The following is a 24,063-nucleotide window of genomic DNA, read 5'->3' on the forward strand; positions in this document are numbered from 1 at the left end:
CAGCCAAACAACTGCAGCGCCTGCATGTTCTCAACTTCAGCGTATTGATTAAACTTTTAAATAGCTGCCATATAACCCTGGGACATCAGGAAGATTAATTTGCGTCAATGTTCATCTGTAATTCATTAGCCATTTATACTCTCCACATCCACACAGGCTATCAGGGAAATGCGCCCCATTTTTCACCCCAGGCAGAGGCTGGGGACAAGGCAGAGAGAAAGAGGGATGGAAGAAGGGCAGGAGAGACAGGAGGGAGGGAGGGAAGGAGGGGGGATTATACTGCTTACAACAGAAGAAGTACTCTAACGAGCCAAGAGTGCATAGCAAGGCACACAGGGCAGTAAAACATTCGGTAGCTTTAAATGAACACTAAAAAAAACACACAGCGTCCACAATTAGCTATCAGTTGCTGAATTGATTATAATTTGCAATAACAGTCTTGGCTTTACAATCCCACATAATGGTAAGCCTGTCTGATACACTGGAGAAAGACAACATAACTGGTGCTTTTCTCTGTTGACATTTGATGAGGCCTGGATGTCATGACTTTCCAAATACCTCTCACTATGTTGTAGACTTTCTGTCAGTCAGTCACTGGTTAGTCTGTCACCCATTCAAACCTCCTGTTCCTCTACCACAGTTTATATATGTATTTATATACACTTACACACAATCTATACAAACACATCCAAGGGATTTAATTCATTGTGTTAAGTTATGGGGGTGGAAAGGTCCAAAAGTTATACTGACATAGAGGGGGGAGAGATGGGACTGTGTGCATGACTCAGATAAAAACAACACACATTGGGCCAACAAAGGATATAAATTGTGTGTGTGTGTGTGTGTGTGTGTGTGTGTGTGTGTGTGTGTGTGTGTGTGTGTGTGTGTGTGTGTGTGTGTGTGTGTCTGTCTGTGTGTGTCTGTGTATGTATGTGTTTGTGTGTGTGGGAGATGGAGAGTTGAAAGATTTGCTATGGCCACAGGCTGATAGGCTGTCAGGGGAGGCTTGCTAGGTCGTGGCTCAACCAGCTCTGATCAATACCAGGTTGATTTTGCCACATGATTCTCTATAAAGTGCAACAATAACACATTCTGTATGTTTTCTTATGTGCTTCAGCAGCTGAGAGCTACTGTTATGAAAATAGAAGACCGGCCGTGTGATTAAGGTCAATATTGACAGACTGAACAAACACATTCCTTTGACATGCAGAATTAAACATAATGAGACATGCGGTGGAATGCATACCGCGTGTATCAGTCATGTCAAAATGCCACTCCATCACTGTCAGTTCACTAAATGGCTATAATCAAACACTTTAAATTGGGGATGGCATTATTCATTGATGGGTGAGTTACAGTTATAACCAGATGAATGTCTATCAGTCTTTTGTACTTTCCACTGTTATGAGGATGAGAAAGGAAATTGAATTCTGGGGCACATCAATTTTGACTGAAGAAAAAAGATTAACGTTGTGGTGGGGAGGGGAGGGGAGGGAAGGGGGGGTCTAATGAGAAAAAAAAGTGGCAAAATTAATTTCTGTGACATTTATTCCACATAGAGCAGGAGAGAACTCTGGTCGGAGTAGCTCTGGAGCCAGAGATAAGGGAGAGGGGGTTGGTTTAAGGGCGGGGGACTCAGACAGTTTACAAAGTCCTACTACGTAAGTCCCCTCGGATGCGCATTTTTTTCACAAGGCATCCACCATCATCTAGCTAACTCACTGACAACACACATCTTGGGTATGAAAAAGTAATATACAGTAAGCACAATAATGTCAAACCGGTTATTATACTGCTTTAGTTATTAAAAAAAGGGTTGGTGTACCCTTAAGGGCACATCATGAAAACCCACTAATGACGCCAGTAATCACGAGTGCTCATTTTCTCCGTCAACATGTGGATCACAAATCCCCCACACATCACACACGCACACCGCACGCCACTGACACTGATCGATTGTGTTCTTCATTACACCCAGGGTTTTCTAATTAAAAGAAAAAAAGCACAGATAAGTGGTTCAAATCTCGGACCGCAAAAATAGAAAGGGGGAAAAAAAAAGTGAAAATCGCAATTAGAGGGTTTGGGCCTGTGTTTCGGTAATGACGCCGTTAATAAGGGCGGCTTGGCGAAGTCACTCAATGACGCTTTAATCACTGGGACAGGATTCAATAACAAAAGAGCGTAATATTAATCACCAGAGAGTGATAACTTCACTGTTCATCTCTTTGACATTGGAGGAAGGGATGAATTAATGATGCTCTCCATCTGAACACATTAAATAATAATTATCAGGCAAAACAGCATGAAAGGGACTGCATAATGAACCCCATTGTCAGGTCAATTACAACCACATAAAACTGTTCAAAGGAGAAGTAGCTTGTTACTAGATAGCCATACTAGAAAAGGACAGCGGTGGGCTTTATCAGTGGAAGGTGCCCGCCGCTGCCCGGGCAAACACCTAATTCCCTTCTGATATCAGGGCTGAAAATGTGTCCAGGGGTTGAAATACAGTTTATGCTTAGAGGGCACAGAAAACTCTGTCTAACTGAATGAGACAATTGTAAATAAATAAATGAAAAAGATTCTCAAAGCTCTCAGCTATGCACTCAGCGAGGAAAACATCAGAAATTGGTTAGCAAAACCGATATATGACATGACAATGACAGTGTTTGTCTGGCTCTAAAGCAATGTCAGTCCTAGCTAAGTGCCGTGTTAACTAAACTTCAACTACACAGACAACGATGGACTTCACGCACCGGTGGACAAAATGGCACCTCGCTACCTGTCACTGGCAATTTCCATCAAATCAAAAGATGGCCACACAAATTTAGCCCATGTTCAGAGGAACTGCTGCTGGAAGTTTTACACACGCATTAAAAAAACAAAACATCCACGGATAACACAGGCATTGTGCGTTGTGGCAATATTTTAGTCCTTCATCACACCATAAAATTGACAATGGTAGTCTCGTAAAACAATTCTTGCCTTTCACACAGCACCAGGCACATTGGGGTTGTCCTCTAAGCTTCTCCTTTCTTGTGTGAGCTAGACATCAATTACAAGACACTCTCTTAAACAAACAGCCCCGACAACCTTCGGCATGACACCTATCAATACTAATCCGACGTCTTGTTCCACAGTCATTCCCCCTAAGACCTCTGGCTGACTGCACCTGTCTTGCCTGACCGGTAGTGCACCAGGGTTTGGGCTGTGCTCCTTCACACTTCCTCCTCCCCGCCCACCCCCCTTTTCAGACATCAAACACTTATTACTCTACCATTCCCCGGCCCTATTGCTAACTGACTGGCCTTGTCTGGGGCCACGCGGGGACCCCGTTATTAGAGTCATTCCAGTGCCCCATCCTGATGCCTGTTAGGCAGTTCTCTACCTGGGGCTCCTGCTCCGAATGCCGTGCCCGACCGTGTGCCTGGCCAGCCGGACAGTGATTGGACATGACATGGTGACAGAAAACAAGGGGAGAAGGGCAATAGAAATAAAAGAACATGGATGGTAGAGTGAGGGGTGGACAGAGATGGTGAGAGAGAGAGAGAGAGAGAGAGAGAGAGAGAGAGAGAGAGGAAGGTGGGTATGTTATAGCCAAGGCCACCCTCGTGGCATATAGAGGGGCGTGCCCATCAACACGGATGAGCGTTAGCCAAGAGTCACATGTCACAATGATGGAGGGGCTGGATCACTCACATCAGAGTTTCATCTGACTGGAAGATATCAATCTCTAAGGCCTAATCCAAAAGGACATGGTAAAATATCCTTTAACATTGCTCTCCCCACCACCCTGCCATTGTCTCTCTCTCTCTCTCTCTCACTCACTCTCTCTCTCTCTCACTCACACACAGCTAAAAATGTGTGTAACCTTCATTGTTGGACTTCAATCGACCACGCTCATTTTCACATCCCATTTCCTCCGTCTCTAGCACTGACAGTCAAATTATGATGGACAAAACAGAGCCTTGACATATGGCATTTAGCACCATTTGTTACAATATGTGGCAAGAAAAGGGAAATGAAAGAAAAAAGTAAAGATCAAACTACACAGGTGCACAGGTTTTACTTGAATATAGGTTTTGCATTTACAGACTAGGTTACTGAATAAAATCCAAACTTTTAAAATATGTTTGTAAGACAATATATATGGTTATACCTTTGCATATAGTAAATGTTCTCATCATCTGTATTACAATTTCCTGTAATTGTTACTCACTTGGCTTATCCTTTTGACAAGATGTAAAAATGCATCTAATGTATTCATTTGCACCTGTTAACTGTATATACAGCATTGACATAAATACAACTTGTTTTTACAGTGTATTCTGTATTGTATTGGTGTATTGGGTTATATCAAAGGATCGCTGATGAAAATGAGCAGATTGACACGTTCATGGAAATGTTGATGGATGTGTGTGGTTCTTATAAATATAGAACATTTTAGTCAAAGCTTCATTGTACATTATTTACAGAAAATGTCAGCCCTAGCAGTAAGCAAGCATGCATGTAAACCCAACACATACTGTTCATATGAGGTTGAAGTATGAAAGAATGAAAAATACATTCTCTGTGACATCACACACTGCTCAAAACGATGTTGTGTCAAAATCCGTGCCGTCGTTTGCATTGCCTGAAGAATTGGAAGTGATGAACCAACAACGGTAGCCAATCGGGTGTGAGGCAGAGGTGATGATGGCTCTTCTGTGTTGTGTCGGAAAAATGTCATGCATCCCTGTGTTCCCCCCCCGCCAGTGCAGACGGATGGCTCAATGTTACTCTACTCCTCCTAATTAATATGACATATCCCCTGTTCATATGCAGAGAGTGAGTGTAAGGGGAGGGGGTAGACACATAGATGAAGGTAAGAGGGAATGATTAAGTGTGGATCTGTCCCCCCCCACCCCTTGTGAGAAATTATCTCACCTCTTCTGCTCTCCCTTTCGCCTCTCTCTCTTCATTTCTGTCTCTCTCACTCTCCCTCCCTCCCTCTCTCGCCTTATCTCTGTCTCCCTCTCTCTTTCCACTCCTCTTCCCCCACCCCTCCACACCCAGTGACACTCTCGGACTGTCCCCAGCCCCCCCTTTGCGCAGCTCCTGACAGGTAGAATAATAACGCTCGTACATCACTGCCCCCGAAAAGTCCAATAACCTAAATCTTCACTTGCCACACACCCCGGGACTCAATTACTTTATTGACATGTAATCTTCATAAGGGGAGAAATATTGAGCATGTAAGGTCAGCCGGTTATGAAGACATATTATCATATTATCTGCATGAGGGTTGTAGGGGGCTAGGACCTGACAAAGCTAATTATAATGGTACATGTTTCAGAGCTCAGAGCGTATTATCTGCTTGGCTGCTCGGTTGAGCCACAGCTGAGGTACAGAGGAGAAGAGGGGATGAGATTTCAAAACCTAATAGGGGGGCCGGGTGTCATCTCAGGCCATGGGAATTAATGAAGCCAAATATTATCGACTGCACATCACAGCGCTAATATATCCTTGATTTGTTCATTGTATTTGTCAGGATTACCTCGCCACAGTCTAAATGGCTAACAGCATATCACACTACAGAGCTGACCCAGGGGACTGTACAATAACAAACAAACAAAAAAAGCTTTCCCCTTCAAGTATTGTATAAAACGTCGAAATAAAGCTGTTAGTACTGTAGCTTGAGTTGTTCCTCAGCCAAAATGTCACAGTGGGTTAGTGCTGGTAGGAAGGACAGATGCCCATGGCTGTGTTATCGCATATCTCTCCCAAGGTTATCTTAATATCATTCTTTCAGCGGCTACACGGAGATAAACAATAGCACACGCAATGGTATACCAAAATTATACAGTAGGAGTAATCTTATGGAGCAATGTATTCACTTGAATTTTTTGTTTACCATGAGGGAATAATGCAAAATTAACCATGCTTGTTATTTTTTTAGCAGGAACACAGTGGATCAGAGGGCACCATACAAACAATTGGCTAGCCCTGAGACACTGCATCTCAGGGTCACTAGTGTGCAAACAAAGAATCACACCGCCAGACATTTGAACATGTTCACTTCACTTTATCTAATATATCATGCCTCGTCCAAACCCTTAGCCCAGAACCGCCTCTGCAGAAGACTGTGCCTGAAATGGTGCCGAGCGGTTTGGCCGGCGCTGCCAAAGGTTACGTGTTAACACTCTGTAATGGTGTCAAATGGAGAGACATATTTTAGCTGTCTTTAGAGGGTCTCCGAGCACTCAACACAACAAAGAATGGAAATGTTCTACTTTTTTTTGCACTAAAATACTATTTTTTTTTACTATTTTTTAAAATCTTTTAGATTCCTAATGAGATTTACTTCTTACTCCCTTACATTTGCCACATTTTTAAATAAAGAAATTACATTACAACACTACATAACATTCTGCTCATGGGTTCAAATACCACATGTATGCTGTACACAAAAGCATTATCAAAGAATAACATATTTCCGAGCGGATATAATATGGTTTTTTGATGTCTACCAGTTCTGAAAGGTTAGTTTTTGAAATGCCTGATTATTTTGAGGCAAACAGACTTTTGAATCACAACAATATGGGATATGAATTCACGTTTGACCAAAATGACTCAGTCAATCCAATCATCTTGCGCTGCAGTGACATAGCATGCCAGAGACTATCTACCAATCAAATTATGATGGTGAAATAACTTGTCCGCCCGTATTACCGGGACAGAGAAACCTGCTCCGTCTGTTTAAGGGGACTTAATCAGCAAATCAAAGTGACGGATTAAAAGGTTGTTTTGGACTTCCTAGCCTCCTTAGTGACCTCGCTCTTTTCATTGTGGTTTGAGCTTGAATGTTGATGCCAGTACGGGGACCCTGCTTCTTTCTGTAACCAAAGCTTCCCATAATATATTGTATATGGTAAGAACTAAATAGCTCTGACACTCATATCCATATGACCTTTTGGGGCTTCAAGGCAGGGCAGGAAAAGCTGACCCAAGACATTTTCGTCACTGTGTCTGTATTTAGTTCAGCTTCGACGTTGTTCATTCGGATGAGGAGTGAATGTGAAGCAAACAGAGGCACAGATCCACAGGACTTGGGAATCTCCGTGTATGGGATAATGGCCTTCTTCTTACAGCCCGATGCAATGAATAATCTAAATGGCACTTAATGTGAGCTATGCTGATACTCTGACAATAGTTTGTGTTTAGACATCACGGCTTAGTGTCTCCCAATTGTATATTGATGCCGAGGCAGTTGACAATAAATCACTGGATTCACCAGTGAGTGAGAAAACAGTTTAGACAATGGCCCAATGGAGCTTACCGTAATTGACAGATGAGTTCGGCTCTTTCCAGCACAATAGCCTTGGAGCAGACAGGGGTACCTGGGAATGAGTGTGTGTGTGTGTGTTTGTGTGCCTGATGTTTCAGGAGCCACAATGCTCTGGAGAAACATCGGTTGCAGACAAATGCCCTATTTTGATGACTCCACAACACATTCAACACTGCACTTGACGTGTTTATGCGATTGTGGATATCACCATCTTGTTTCTAATTTAGTAACATCTGCACATGTGCAGTGTGGCTTTGAAAACACAAAAACGTATGACCCAATATTTTCAAATTCACTCAAGTCCATTAAGCTTATAAAGGCCCTCGGGAAAATATAAGGTATCCTCATCTTCACACAAAATAAATGAAATTAAAAAAGTGTTTTTTTACAACTGCATTGATCGTAACTATGAATGTCTATTTATGGCTCAATAGCCCCAATTCTCAAGATATTTCTCAATGCAACATATGTCCAAAATATATCCACATTATGATAAATTAATAATAATGTAACTATCAGAAATTATGGCTAAAACTGAACAAACAGTCCCAGTGCACTGGTTCCACATGGCGTGCAAATGAGGATATGTATTTGCACGTCTTTCTATACAAACACAACCATTTGCATGTTTGTGCTCATATACTGAACGACATGGCTAACCAGGGAAGGTATAGCTGTTTAAGTGTGTGATTGCCACTTGGAGCCGGGTCCTCTAACAGGAGACCACTTTATGTTCCTGTGTAAATTATCACTGCTGGGGCCTTTTCTCACTGCATATTAGTAAAACCCTGGCATGAATAGCTCTGTTACGATCATGCCTGACAGAAAGGTTTAGTGATGCGGCACAGCTGGTAGGCCATGCAGAATGTGTTGTCACCCTGCCTGATGAACTGGCCACCGAGTGAATTGGAATCTAATTTGTTGGAGCCATTAACCAGACTAGCATTAAGGCAGGGTTTCATCTTGAATGATTACCGCGTGAGATCAGTTACCCCTAGAATTATGATCTTCACTCTACTCAAAATAGAATGTATTAAATACACCTTGATTAAGACATACGATCCGACGTAAACCAACAGGACACATATATTTATCAAGTGCTGCATCAAATTTGGTTAACTTTCTGTATCCTACTATCTAAATATATGAGCCATTGGTGTATCTCTGTGTAAACATCCCGGGCATATATATATATAGTACAATAATTACGAAGCCACAAGGACTTATTGAGGTCCGATGCTGTCCGCCGGTAGCATGACAAGTTGTCCAGCATCTGCCAGCATGTTAGCTGCTATTCATCAGGATGAAGGGTAGCGAGCCCCCCTCACACAGACAGACTCCGCCTGCTCACCCAAGCAATTTGTTTCAAGGGGTACTGACACAGAAGAAAACTGCTGGACCCAACATCCATCCTGCTGTAAAAATATCCAAAACCATCTGGCAGCTAACCCCCATCCCCAAATGACTATGATGGACTCTCTTACCTTTGGAAAAACCCATGAAAAACTACAGAAACATGCTCCAACTTCTGACTGAAAGCACAACTGGAAAAAAGCACGGGCCCACATCTCAGTTGTTCCCGAACCACAACTACAAATCATGGTGGGGAAAAATGAATAATAGTGTATAGCTGCATTAGCAATACCAGAATGGTCAGAGTTGATTCAAGCATTGAGACCTATCCACTTTGGGTGATTTATGTTCTGCTATACTCTCCTGAAAATGACCAGCGCAACTGGGAAGTGGTTCAAGGTCCAGAGCACCAGCAGTGGTGTGTTTTTTTCCAACAGGGCTGTACTGGGGCCTGTCTGGCAGAGACCCATGTCCTTGTCTATCGCTCTGACACGTTTGGACTAAAAGTCAACGTATTGCTTCAAACTTCTGTCTGCTTGTGCCGCGGCAGAAAATGAATGGGCGAGTCCAGTTTGGGTTTGTATCGTCATAAATAACAAAGGTTTGTCTGCAACGGTCACGGACGGTGAAGATTTAAGAGGCAACATATTTTCCCTGCCGCTGTGAAAACGGTTCAAAGTTTGCAATCATCGTATTTCAACGGTAATGGATGGAGGAGTTCAAAAAGTATGATCACAAGCTTTTGAGGGCTCAGTGTTTGGAGATGCTTCACGTCTATTAAAAAGTTATATAGGTGTTTGTAACAAAACTGCGGCGACGTATTAATCTGCACAGTGACTTCAGGCTTAATAACATTTAAGACAGAACACGTCTAATAGGATCTGTGAACTCTTTGTAGCATCATAATGAAACCGCTTGGATCACTTTAGTCAAAACAATTCCGGCATCGTTTAAAAACCTGACTCTGAAACATCCCCTTATTAAAGGCAGAGTATCACAGGGAGACATATTTACTTTTATAGCACAAGTAAGAAGAACTAAGAAACAAATATCTCGGAATAGCTCAGAAAGCTGACAGTCCCTATCTTTTCACTTTAAGTTTTTTTTAAGGCTTTGTACATCCAACATCAGTTTAAGAACTCAAGACACTCAGGAGACTCTTTCAGCTACATCAAACGGCAAAGGTAAAAACAATAGTGTCACTGACATCTCTCCCCAAAAGCCAGCACAAACAGAATTATTCACACCCCTGTGAGAGGAGTGCCAGCCCGATAACGGCGGGATAATGACACTTGGTGGATGGCAGCTTTTCTCAAAGCAGTTTAGAGCCGGGGCGGCGTCAGAGTTCGGCAGTTAAGCCTGTCACGGAAGTTGAGGAGGTTATACCGGCATTTTAATCTAGCCCCCATACTTCTGAAGGAGAAAAAAAAACGGTAGAGGTGATTTCTCGGGCTAGTAATAACAAGGACAGGCCTGCCTCCAGAAAAAAAAGAGCTCTCATCACTTTGGATGCGGACAGTGCAGTGTTATGTGAAGGCGCGGTGAGGGATTGCAGGGCCCAGTTTACCTCGTCCCCTCTCGCCTCATCCATCTCCATGGGCCGGCTTTAATGGATATTCATGTCGCCGAAGCCAATCCACTCCTGGGAGGAATAATATCACATCATCTGACTCACATAAAGGAAGTAGAGCCTGTCCTCATACACAGGGCAGTATATACCAATAATGTGATGTGCTGTGCTGTGCAGCCGGAGCTATTACCTCCCCAAAGAATACATCGATGGGACTGAATGTTAAGCTTCTTAAGCAATTGATGTCATGTTTTTTTGTCACCGGTGGGAGATTTATAGTAATCAATTGATCATTACTACATTAACATGTATGCACCATTTTAACATTGTGAAACTTGTTTTTCATACTTCATACATACTGTCGTTTGGTAGTTAGATGTAGATGAATGCATCTAATGAGATTATTATATGTTTACATGTGAAATCTTAGTTAAAGCTATAGTGTGTAACTTATGTCACCCCCCCCCCCCCATGAGGGATTCTGAGTTATTACAACAACACTATCGGTGCAGTTACATGAGGTAAGCCATCAGTGATCACACATGGACTTTAACTCTTGCAGGTTTTTTCTTCTTTTTTATATGAAAAAGTAACGCACACTAGCTTTAATACTATTCAGATTAATGTTCTTCTGAAAGTCAACTACAGCTGTTTTTACATCCAATGGAGTAAAAAGTATTACTAGTACAAGAAGTAGTATATCACTTTGGAATGCAGTAGAGTAAAGTGGCATAAACAATGTCCAATACATGCTCTAATATATGATATCTAAGTTGTGCCAGTGGAGACAAATTTTGTGTGTTCCAACCAACAAATAAAGACCATATTTTACGGGTTTTAACTTTTAGGGCTGTGTGTAGAGGAAAAGCTTGCAACTTGGTCGTTATAAACTAATCACACACAGACACTTCATAAACCTGCAAACTGGCAAACGCGGCAAGGAAATAAAACCTTCAATGATGAGTGCCTGGGAAACATTTTTATGAACTCATTACCCGGGGAAGAAGGCCACGTCTTTACTTTGTCAATGCAGCTCGTAGAGAGTGTGTTGCAGCGGAAGGCTCACTCAACACAGGCCCGTGGTGCATATATAGCTGGCAGCGAGATCTGTATACATCATTCTGCCTGACAATATATCATCATCTGTCATTCCCCTTCCAAAGTTGAACACACGCATTGTCTACGTTTTTTTTTAGTTTGACATGAAAAAGTTTACAGAAAGCAGATTTACCGGAGGGGGGAAAACTCTGGACCATCGTGCAGGGGAAAAAAGCTTACACTTTGTTCTTTTCCATATGCCGGATTTTTTTTTTCATGTTGGTGGGGGCCAGTGGCAAGTAAGTCTTTGTGTTTAAGAGTGATGTTTATCAGGGGACGGATCCCGCTGCTGGTATAATCATTACGGGGCTGAGTGAAATGTCTTGCAGAGCACGTACATGTGTCTAATGGGAAACGTCAAAAGGTGCTCTGTCTTCCCTCACCGCCTTTCCATACAGAGAGAGGACATTTCCATACTCACGGAACATGCCAAGGCAGGCCCCGATCATCCGACCGGAATGGGAAGATTATCGGCAGAAAAAAAGATGAGAGCTTTCATTTCCAAACTATACGGAGTGACATCAAACAGAGAAGACCAGAATCACTCAAGATAAGCACAAGGGGGGGAAACAAACTCGGGAGCAAAGAAAACAGATGTCTGAGGTAATGTATCAATTCATTTAACCACCAAAAAAAATAATATTCCATAACCAGCAGCCCGGCAAGTGCTCGCTTTAAAATAATAGGACTTTTATGAAAAGTTAATATTTTGAATTCACAACAGCATCTGAGCCGTGCAATTATACATAATATAATCAGCTCTGGATATAATAAAAACAACAGGAAACAGACTTCGGGGGCCTGTATATCTGCCGTCAAGCATTAAGCATTTTTAAAGCAGCCAAATTCCATTTGAGTTTTTTTTCTTTTTTACTAAAGTGCGTCGTGCAAAGGACATTAAGTCATCAGTCACGCCAACAACCTTCCCCTTCATATTGACAACAGCTAAGTTTCAACACTAGCAGTTTAGTCATCCATTACTCATGTATCCCATCCAGATGTCTGCTGGAGTAGAGGAGGGGAGTGGAGTGGAGGGGAGGGGAGGAGATAGCAGCAGCAGCAGGTGTAGATCTGTATGAGCCCAGCTGAGCTCTAAAAGGCAGTGCTTAGCACCCACAGCTCCGTCATCTGGCCTCTCCCCTGTCTCCGCCAGCCTTTCGACAGCCCATTCCTCATCATTTACCCCTTTTTGGCAAAGCCCAGGGCCCTTCTAATGGGGCCCGCTCTGAATGCTTCCAGATGTTTGTTTATTTGTTGTGCAGCGACTATAAAACAGTTTACTCTTAGTTTGGATCTGTTCCCGTTTCTTCATTTTTTTTTTAAATGGGGCGGGGGGCTAAAGGAGTTTGCGGTGCAGATCACCCGACATGTAATGAAAGCAAAAACCACCAAACAAAATGTGAGATACCCCATGGGTGTCGTCAGAAAGAAGGTTTATTTCTTTGTGCTTTGAAGGCATGCGTTCCTCCTGGGATTGTAATAACAGTTGTGCACCATTTAAGATACATACATACAAAGTAGCTGGAAGCAGGCCCAGAACAACAAGATTAAAAGGGCCCAAGGCTCACACTGTAAGGCAGATCTCAGGCATGTTCTCCTTGTGTGTGTGTGTTTACTCTGCTTGTACAAAGATATCCCTTTCATTTACTGCTGTCACTGCTGAGGGATGGCCTACTCAAGTTTAATCTGATACCTGTATAACAAAAAGAAAAGAAAAGAAAAGAAAAAAAAGCATTTCCCAGCGCCTGGCCTGTTTATTGAAACATACAGCGGAAATGAAAGGTATTTCGTTAGAATCAGCTCCGTGCACATGGATATATATCAATCAAGTCCAAAGCATCTTATTCTTTTTATTATTTACATACTTCAGAACTACAGTTATTATTAGATCTTAGAAATAAACTTGCAAATCTCACTTACACAAATGTGTCATGCTCACAGAGTGACAGACATGGTCATAAATAACCCAGCACATTGTTTTTGCATGTCGAAATGACAGATCATTACGGTAAGGCACAAGTATGCAACACGTCACTGGCTGTCGCTTAATAGTATGCTATACGCCAGACTCCATGAAGAGAGACATACACACACACTACTTTGGGCTGGGACTCCATTTTGGACTGTTAGATTTAGAGTTGAGTTGACAGTTGGGACCAGCACTGGGAGTTACAGCCAAGGTGACAGTAGTGGGGGATCCTCGGGCCCCTCTGCCAGACTATATACTCCACTCTACTCTGTGTCACGCCTTTCACCAAGACACTCTGGAGCCCCCGCCATCCGCTTTCACTTTGTCTTTTTGTCTCGCTCGCTCGCTCTCATTTTTAAGTCTGTTCTACTCTCGCAGTTTAATACACGGCCCTCTTACTGTCTTCTCCTCTCTGCTCTATCTGTTCTCTAATGTTCTGTCTAGGGGTGACCCTGAATAGTCGACCATATACGACGATTTGATGGGAGGAGCCCGATTCGACCATCAATTTCTCACAGCCGAAATTTGGTCAGGAAACAAGGAGCATTCTATTCTGGCTATATGGGGGGGGGCTGGATAGCTGATGGTTCCTCCCAAGAAATGCAGATTCATAGCCTAGTGTGGTATAAATATCAGGCTATTGTATACTGTTCATACAAATTAAATAATTAACTCATGACATTTTAAATCAATCTCCTTAGTGTGGTAACATCACACCTTTCGCTTTCCCTCCCCTCTGCCTTGTTTTGCTCTATATCCTCCAGGTTTCCTCCTCTACCTCCATCAGACAGGCTCTTGTCCCTGAGTTGTGTCCCTGGTTACCAGCCCTCTATCCGTGGGCACCGACCTGCCAGAGCTGCCCTTCTTCCTGGAGCTTCCTAGCTGCTGTAATTACCTGTGGCACCCAGGCTCTGGGGGGCTTCCACACAGGTGACACGTGGGAAAGGGGTCGGTGGGTACAGACGGTTGAGAAGGAGGAAAGGGAGGTTCTTTCTTTTGCAGCCGACAGGGCTATGTCAGAAGTGTTGCTGATCTGCCTGCTACTACAGGAGTATACACAGCCATACGTACTGTACCTTTAACTATACAGCCTACCTTAAACCTGGATTTAAAAAAAATTGAATCAACTACTGTCACAATCACACGGATAATAAAATAACTTTGCACTTCGGATATAATGTACAATGTGTATTCAGAAACACTTAAGCTGCTCACTAAAAAAACAGAAATCACAGTATTGTGTCTCACTTTTACAGATTTCCAACAAACCTTGAAGTGAATTGTTAAATTAACCACGCATATTGAAGCAAGAGTGTTGCTTTGCACTACGTTAAATCCTTGAGCGTAATGTTTTTTACTCCTATTGTTTCTGTTTCCCGAATTTGAGTCGGTAAACGCACAGTTGTTTTGAATTACCGTCTGAAAAAAATGATGTTTGTTGTAGCAGTGCTTTTTGCCACGCCGGCTTTGTTCTCTTTGAAACGAGGAGTTACTGTGACCGTCTCCCGACAACACATCAAGAAAAGTACGTTTAAGAAGTGTAAATAAAAGGGAACACACACACACACACACACACACACACACACACACACACACACACACACACACACACACACACACACACAACACAACAAAAACAAAGAGCCTGGGTATAGCTGGGGCTGGAAAGCAGGGACATGAAGAGGAGGTGAAGGGCGAAGATGAGGGCTGTGTTATCTAAGACTGCAGCACTGCATCATAAAAAAAATAACAAATGGAGACTGTCACCGCGGCTCAGATCGGAGACGGAGGGGAAAATATTTCATGTGTCACATCCCCTCACCTCTAAATGGACTGTTCTTAGCCAGGTCTGATTTTGACAAAGCACTGGGCCCCACACCGCCCGGGCTTTTCATGACATAGATCTGTCCTTGGCACCATAAACACAGGGATGCTCACTGTTGACCTGCTGTGTGCAATACCGTAGTGGTGGTAAAACCCATCACAAGTGTTTTGCATTGTGGAGACGGGGGGTGTATAGTATTTCAAGTATACAGTAAGAACTGGAGGCTTATTTCAGAAATGTCAAGCAATTCATCCAAAATGGAGAAGGCCCTTCTGCACCGCTTCCAACCTGCTTTTTCTACGAGTCAAATGAATTGACAAATGCACTTACATTTACATTAGTATATCTCGACTTTTCTTGTATCTGTGTTTTGTTCCCCCAAACAGAGCCATCAAGGCAGCAGTGCTACCTGGAAGGCCCTATTCCTTACCATTACCCTAACCCTTACCCTAACCATAGGCTGTCTTGAAGGCTCCTTTGCGGGGACAAAACACCAAAATCCGCTTTTCTGTCTGTCTGTATGTCTGTCTGTCTGTCTGTCTGTCCGTCTGTCTTTTGGTTCGTGTGTGTCTGCTTTCTTGTACTATTTTGTCCTTTGTATTTGCTTGTCTTCTTTATATAATTATGAAGAAAAATCGATTCATTTTAATGAACATGAAACTCTAGAACTATTGTGCAGTTTTGATGAAGTTATGAAGCTGCTGAACAATAACTCTCCAACTGACATCACCGGGTCAAAATGAGGCCTAATCAATTTGTAGTATCAACAGATCAAGGATGCTTCATCTTGTTTATGGTACTGTGTGTTCCCACGCATGCATCCAGCTAGCAGCTAACCTAGATTATTCAGATTTATTAGCACTGCGAACGCACGGCACAGATGAGATGCGATCAATAAGAATAGATAAAATAACTTCGATTCATTTCTCAAGGTCAATAGATTCCCACTCTCTGTATTTGTTAGGGTCATGACATTATATTTGCATAATCCATGGGCCTGGGATTGGATTGGATGTATGATAATGTATTGTGTTGCCTCTTGTTTATTGTGAAGAATAGCTGGAGTGAGTTATGTACAAAGCACTCCACTGAAAAGGTGAGTAAGTACAAAGGTCTTTTTTCTTACCTTTGTGGTTCCTGGCATCTTTGGACCCCTGGGGCAGAGGAGTGTATGGCAGCGGGTGACTCTTAGTTACAGCATCAAACGATGGCTGGGAGAAAAGGGAAAAACAAACAGAAGTGTATTTAGAAGAAAATAAAAATAAATCTGACAAGTTTTTTTAAAATGACAAAGCATATACGTAGCTGCAGCTGACTTTGCGTGTCAGAACTCCTTAGGGGACTGGTAAATGAAAACGCTGGAAACACTGACACTGCTCCTGTTTTTATGACATAATGTGGCAGGTCATGTTTTATTACCTTTTTCCACGTGTTATGGAGCTACACAGTCCCCCGGCTTTGATAATCTGATCTACAGCGTGGTTAAGGGAAGGAGAGGTCCTAACCTTCACTCAGCCATGACCTCCTGCAGCGGTCAGCTAAAGGGCAGACGTCACTCACTCAGAACAGACACATGTAGCGTGGTGGTGTGACAGAATGACCTCTGCACACATGGTTTTAAGAGAGGAAAATACAATTTGCATTTGTAATACAATATTTCTGTTTAAAAGGTGGAGTCAGCAACTATGGAGAATGCTTGTTGTCAGAATAAGTTTTAGTAAAAAATCATTGAATATTTTCTCACAATCCGCTACCTGTCAGTACTGGGTGTGCACTGGAAAAAATAAATCCAGTGTTGATACACAACCTAGGCTCTGTAAACTGGCATGTTGATAACTATGGTGGGACACTTTTGTCTACATACCCTTTGTTTACGTACCAGTTTACAGTACAGTGCCTATGCTGTATATGAGCACTTTTTAAGACACATTATGGACAGGTATCGGATATTCACTGATTTTGACAAAAATTACTTTGAAAACAATTGTTCTCCAGCATCACTGTTGCATCATTGAAATGTCAGAAGAAATATTTGCATTGATTCCTGGCCGTGCAACTGGAATGAGCCAATTGATTGTGAGCGTAGGCAGAAGTTCAGGCTAAAAAAGTGTGACAAATATACTGCTTCAAGACAAAGAGAAAACAAGAGGCCTGAATGTCAAGGCAGGCTCCCAAACAGGTCAAGAGTGTTCTTGTGTTGTTGTTCTTTTGGTGCACTTTTCAAGGTCCAAAACATCCTCTTCCTCTGCGTAGCCTTTGAGCTAGTGGAGGAGCAGGCACTTTATCATGACGCAGCGATATCTGATGCCTTTGCACAAATACTTTCCTTTCCTGCAGGAAGGAATTCACTGGGCCTTTAATCATAGCAAGGGACTCAACTGACAAATACATATTAGAGATGGTTTGGAGCTGCATTTTTCCCACTTTTATTGTTGTTCCTCTACATGCCCATGCATAACCTTGAGAAATGGAGTGGCCCATACTGCTAAATGGAACCATATTCGTCATTGGTAAAAGAGAGCCCTGAGAATTGAAAACAATCACATAATGTGCTTTCAGATAGCATCTCTGAAAGGCATTAAGGTCTGGCCAGCATGTGTCTCATATTACACCAAAAGGGGTGGAAAAAATGGCAAAATAAGCCTATTTTGAGACTTTAGAATATATATGCTGGGGGACGGTACTTTTGAAAGAAACTGCTCGGAATTGAGATGTTGTTTTGACAGCATACTTGCTGCTGTCAGCCTCTGGAGTGGCTGAAACTTGTTAAGAACTATCGAATCATTCACCCTGCTCGTACATCCCACTCTTATAGAATATGTTATACTAGAAGTAGAACAACCCAAAATAAGAACATATTGTTCTCAGTAAAAACGGCCATTTCCCATTTTAAGAAGAACAATCAGGTATTCATAATCAGTTTGTTTTTAAGGCAAGACACTGCAGGTGAATAGGGTAACATTTTTGTATATATATATATATATATATATATATATATATATATATATATATATATATATATATATCATACACTTTGCCAGTAGATTACTAAAATTAAAACAATAATATTTAACTAATTCTGCGTATATTTGTATCTCTTTAAAAAACTAAAATCTAGAAGTTGGATAAAGCCAGAGACAAATCTTTCATTTCCCTTTTTACAACATATTAGAGTCCAACATTTTTGCAGGACATATTTTAGATACAGCTTTTTTTTCATTCTGGATATAGGAATGGGCCAATCAGATATCCACCAAATTTCCACCACCCATCCCAAAAAGTCTCTTTAGTGCACAATTACATTTGCCATTTGGTGACGAGAATATAATTGATACTGGCTGTCATAATGAACACACAAAGAGTCTGTCCGTGGCAATTATTATGAGTTAACGGAGCGATTCAGGCATTAAGACATGGAATTGTGAGCCCCTCTGTCTCTATTTGATCTACCCCCATGCTCTCCGGAGCCACTGAGTTGCGCCCCTGCTTTGCCTCATTTCCTGGCCCGCTTGAGAGATCACAAGCCTGGGCCTCTTCTGGCCTGCGTGGCCCCCGAAAGCCCCTTCTAATCCTGCTGCTGGCCCACAATTAATCTTCACATAGTTGCCAAGTTATTAGCAGCACCACCCACAGACTATGTTGAAGGAAAAAGAAAAGAGAGGGAGGCATGCCTTCAAAAAACCCTGGTGTTTGTCCTACGGGCCCGTCAGTCACCTTGCCTTTTTAAGTATCCCCACCCACCCACCCAGTCCCCCTGTGCTATATGCATGACACCACCACTTCACCTCCTCAGTATCATGGCTGATCAAACAGCCAAGCCATTCAACATCTGTGCTTGTCACTTGGCGTCCTAACCAGCACGACCATTTGAACCCACCCACAGTGCATCAATCAGCCCGCGTTGCCATGTCCTGATCCTCCCTTTTCTCCACTCAGATCTTCCTACATTCAACCCCCCCCCCCCCCCCCGCTCCGCATCTGCACTCTTTCACTTAAAGTCAATGACCAAAACAGGAGGATGACAAAGCAGCATTGCTTATGGTAAGAAAGCATGTGGAACAAATGAGGGAGAAATGTATCTCTTGAATTTGCTTTTTATGCCTTACACTAACCATACCTTTAACACTAGCTTTCACTTTGACATACATTCATCACAGACCTTTGTTAGGCAGTTGACACTGAATTTTCTGAATAGCACAACAGTTCTACCCAACTGAAATTTAATTTCAAATTAAGATAAATATATTATCGACATTTCATCTTATTTAAAAAAAAAGTGTATAATACATTATTGGAGTTGTTGAACAGAGACATGACATTGTGTTATTACTCCTAGGAGCTTGATATGACTTCCAACAGTAACATCAGACATTTCCTGCATTTATTACAGAATATAGAAGCTTTATATGTGCTGAACAGGGTGCTTCTTTATACAAATTTCAGCTCCCAAAGGTCTAGAACGACAAAAAAACAAACACGGTAGTGATCGTCTCATGTAATCTCACACAACACCTCATGTCCATGTCATGTTTTAAAGAACAAGGCCTTTATCTATGCTCCTGTACTCTGTTTATTCCCCCTTCCACTGTATGCTATCCTTCTCTACCTGTCTCCATCTCTCGTTTCCTAAAGTCGTACCTACACTGAACAGAGGGAGGTGCTGCTGTGTCGTCTATTTAAGACACTATCCGGACCCCCTTCTCCTCTCTCTCTCTCTCTCTCCTTGTCTCTTACCCAGTCTCTCTCCCCTGTCCAGATTAGTCTGCTCATCAAGCTGAGCATTGTTTTAATTTGCTGAGCCCGGGGCATATGCTGAGTGTTCACATCATTATTGTCTCTGTGCGGTGTGAGTTATCGCCACAGTTTATGATAATTCGGCACAAATTTACAGGCGAAGGGGAGCACCGTGGATTCTGTGATAATAAAGGATGGACAGTGGGGAGTGGGGAAGAGAGAGAGAGAGAGAGAGAGAGAGAGAGAGAGAGAGAGAGAGAGAGAGAGAGAGAGAGAGAGAGCGACATGAGTAAAAGTGTGTTTATGTGAATGCAGTGTTTGAGAGAGAGAGAAATGGGTGGTGGCAGAGAGAGGAAGCTCTGTTGGATGTCATTATGAAAGATGATTCCCATACTGGATAATACATCACACCAGTGCTGTCTGTCTTCTCCCTTTTCCGTGTTGTTATGCGGATAAAGGCTGATAAACCCACAGGCAATAGTGATTATTACTTCCAACATATCACCACCAGAGAGAGGGAGAGGGGGAGCAGGAAGAGAGAGAGAGAGAGAGAGAGAGAGAGAGAGAGAGAGAGAGAGAAAAAGACAGGAGGAGGGAGAGATGGAAAGACAAGGAAAAGCAAAACAAAAGGGAGAGCCACATGGAGTAACGTAGCCACCTTCACAGCTGTGTTCCTGAAAATATGAGATACACCAAAAGAGTGAACCGGGGAGGTTTGACACATATCTAAGTGTTCTTTTTTTTAAAGATGCAACTGCAACAAAGTTTTCAAAGTTTAGCCAGCTCGGCTGTCGGTTTCAAATCTCGATGGGTGTTATATTACCGAACAGTACGCTGACATAAACTGATCTGTGGGAGATTTGGCTACGATGTGATTATGATGTAGGCTGCCACAGTGCTAGGTACATAAAAGTACATGAACTAACTATTTTTCCACACTGCCTGCCTCCCCTTGCAGCTTGCTGGCTCTGAGGTCTCTTACCCCCCTGGCCCAAGCTCATCCCCGACACAGGTGGTTCCTGCTTTGCCTCGCCTCACCTCCCTCCTTTCAGAGTGACCAGCAATACAATCTAATTACAGCCGCGCTACAGAGGGAGACCAGTGTAAACACCAGCCCTTTTTATCTCCTTATACATCTGGACAAGTAGACAAAGTGCTAAAAGGAAATAAATGTGGCCTGACAGCCACATCAAAGAGTTCAGCCAGAGGCTTACTGCTACTTAGGGCACAGGAATGTTGTTGCTAAGCATCAGCCCGCAACCTATCAGGGCGCAAGGAGGGCCCTGTCCTGCCTTGGAGAGGGAAAAGGGGAAAAACGAAGAGGAGAGAGGGAGAGAGAGAGAGAGAGGGAGGAGAGGGGGGGGGGCTGACATTGAGGGGAGGCTAGGGACTCAAGGAGATTTTTGTAGCTTAAAGCAATTGTTGGAAGAAACAAGCCTTCTGTTTTGTTTTCTCTTGACACCATTTCGGCTTCTTGCGCTTTTGCAAAAGACATGTATAAAAATGTCTTTTGATATGTTTTCTCTTTGGGTCTATATCAAAATATCTTCTTTTGTGTCTGTGCGTGGAACTTTTTTTATTTATTTTTTTCATCACGCCTTGTCTCTTGTAAACTGGTGCTGCTTTCTGATCATGTTAGAGATCAGAGGAGACACAACTTGTGAACTTATTTGAGTCAACATTTAATGCCGGCATGACACGTTTATTTCTTCACTAGATGGGAATTTTTTACGATTCAAGTCTGGTACGTCTGAAGTTCGGGGTTACGAACAATACAACACTTTTAGAAATAAAACAGAAGAAAACAAGAGAACAAGTAGCACCAGCAGCTTGCGGCGTCTTACAGCATGTAATGGCAATGATGAAATGAAGAAATGGTTTAATTCATCAGCACACAAGCACTGGATTTAAACATGACAGAAACAAAGGCCTGGCATGGTGAAAGGCCGAAAAGTAGTTTTAAATTGATATGTATTTTTGTGTATATATCTGACCTTAATAGTTGCGGCTTAAAGGAATACATAGAGAATAGATTATAATGTGTTTCAGATTGCTGTTGTGTGCATGAAAAGTATTCATTCGGTTTTCTTAGGTAACGTCAGGGGGAAAAGAACATTGGATGTAATGGTGCTTGCACTTGTGGGTAGTACGGCAGTTTTCTTCCTTTTTCTTCTCAGCAAGAAGACCGCTGAGCCGAGCGTGTTGTTAAATGATTTACCAGTTCTACTCCAATGAACTTGCTCTGAGTAAATGTATCATATGATCAGTGATCACAGGAGCAAGTGTTCTGATGTTCTGCTCGGGGCACGGCGGCACTCGGAGCGAAACCAGCGACAACAGTGAAAAAACATGGCCGCTTTGAGTTTTAACTGCAAAAAGGTTGAGTGCTGCTGGACGTTAATCATCCACGGCCATGACTCATACATGGTAATAAGACCGTGTTTGTTTTTCGGGGTAGAAATTCCAAAAAAGTCATCCGACCTTTGGGTGTCTCGCAGAATAACTGTAGGTGATTTAAAGCGGAACAGTAAGCCTGCATTACAGGTATGTACGCACTACAATTAGCCAGAGGCTATTTCTTATTTTAGTCTGGTATGACCTTTACATTGGCACGGACACTGACGCAACAAAGTTACATAGAATTAAAAAGAAAATACTAAATGTAAGTGACTGTAATATTTAAAACTTGTATACTAAACATAACTTAGTGTTTTAAATATATATTTTTTCAGAAGTACAAACAATTTCCTATATCTCTTAAACAGCAGAAAAAAGAGGGAAGAGTGAGTGTTATGATCTACCGGTGACAGAAATCATTTTTGTCAGAGTTTTGCCTTATTTACCTTAAAGTGAGAGGAAGAAATATTTTCCTCTCTCTCCGCACAAACTCTAAACTACACAAACACACCCTTGCATATACAAAACAGCAAGGCAAACGAAGGAGTGTGACATATCATGATGCTTTCTGTTCTGATTAGGGGCTGTAGCTAACGTCAGGGCTGTTTTCCAGAGTGTAGGATGTTTAATAATTGAAGACTCTGGGAGCGGGCCTGTCACACCGGCTTGTCTAGAATGTTTCCTATGCAATTAGACGCCGAGAGACATTTGAAGAGGACCCGCAAAAAAGAGCCACACAAAAAAAAAGTGACACGCGAACTTAAAGGAAATTAGCTCTTCACACGAGTGAAATGTGAAGGTTACTTAGCAATGCTTAACTCAGACTGCGGCTGTGTGAAGTGTGTGTTTGACTCAGCCTCGCCGCGCAGATACGAAAGATTGCGATTTTTTTCCTTTACTTTGAGCCGGCTTCAGTCAGTGAGATCACAGAGGGAATGAAAACTAATTTTGACTCAAGGCATACGGGGTAGAAAAAAAAGAGGGAGAGAGAGAGAGATAGATAGAGAGAGAGAGAAAAAACCTGAGATGTGTCGAAATAATGAGATCTCTTGATGTTTTCTGGGAAGATATGGGATGATGCAGACAGATGCACAACTCACATCTTCACCCAAGGACACAGACAGACACACAAACACACACGTACACACACACGCGCGCGCGCGCACACACACACACAAACACGCACACGCATACACACACACACACACACACACACACACACACACACACACACACACACAGAACATTTAACCACAACTTCAAAAATACACAAATTTGCATGCACTCAGGTTAAAATAGTGTATGTACTTACATGCTCACTTACATTATGCAAAGACAAAACATGATTAGTTGATCAGTTTACATGTAGACTATGTATTGTGTAAAAAGCTTACATTATTGTGTTAACTTTTCTTTTATCATATAACGACCTATGTGATTTTAAAGGATGGATTTTGGTAACAGTACATTTTTCCAATCAACAACAAGACTAGTAAAACGACACTACAAAACAGGCGTTATGATGACAATTGAACTATTAAAAATACAACATTCAGAGTTCCATTTGAAAATATGACGTGTCAGCCTGTAAACACGGATAATTAAATTGCTCACTATCCATCTCAGCTTTGCATCCAATCCCTGACAACCTTTCCGCCAGACATTTTTTTCTCTCTACCCATCCACATCTCTCGCGACTTCCACGTCGCAATGATAACACTGTCATCTCGCACACCTATCATAAGTCACGGGCAAACGACCCAGATCCCTCCGTCGCGAGACACAACCCT

At 42.4% G+C, this 24,063-nt stretch overlaps 1 protein-coding gene across 1 annotated transcript in view; it reads right to left on the minus strand.

Moving 5' to 3' along the window:
- Positions 1–24,063, minus strand: part of lrmda (leucine rich melanocyte differentiation associated) — a 208,152-nt gene that overhangs the window by 9,265 nt on the left and 174,824 nt on the right. Inside the window, exon 6 of the mRNA XM_080037431.1 lies at positions 16,269–16,353. Within this exon, the coding sequence (XP_079893557.1) occupies positions 16,269–16,353 (85 nt within the window). The remainder of the gene's footprint in view (positions 1–16,268; positions 16,354–24,063) is intronic.

Source organism: Ammodytes marinus, assembly GCF_949987685.1.
Source record: "Ammodytes marinus genome assembly, chromosome: 11".
In the NCBI taxonomy this organism is placed as follows: Eukaryota; Metazoa; Chordata; class Actinopteri; order Uranoscopiformes; family Ammodytidae; genus Ammodytes; species Ammodytes marinus.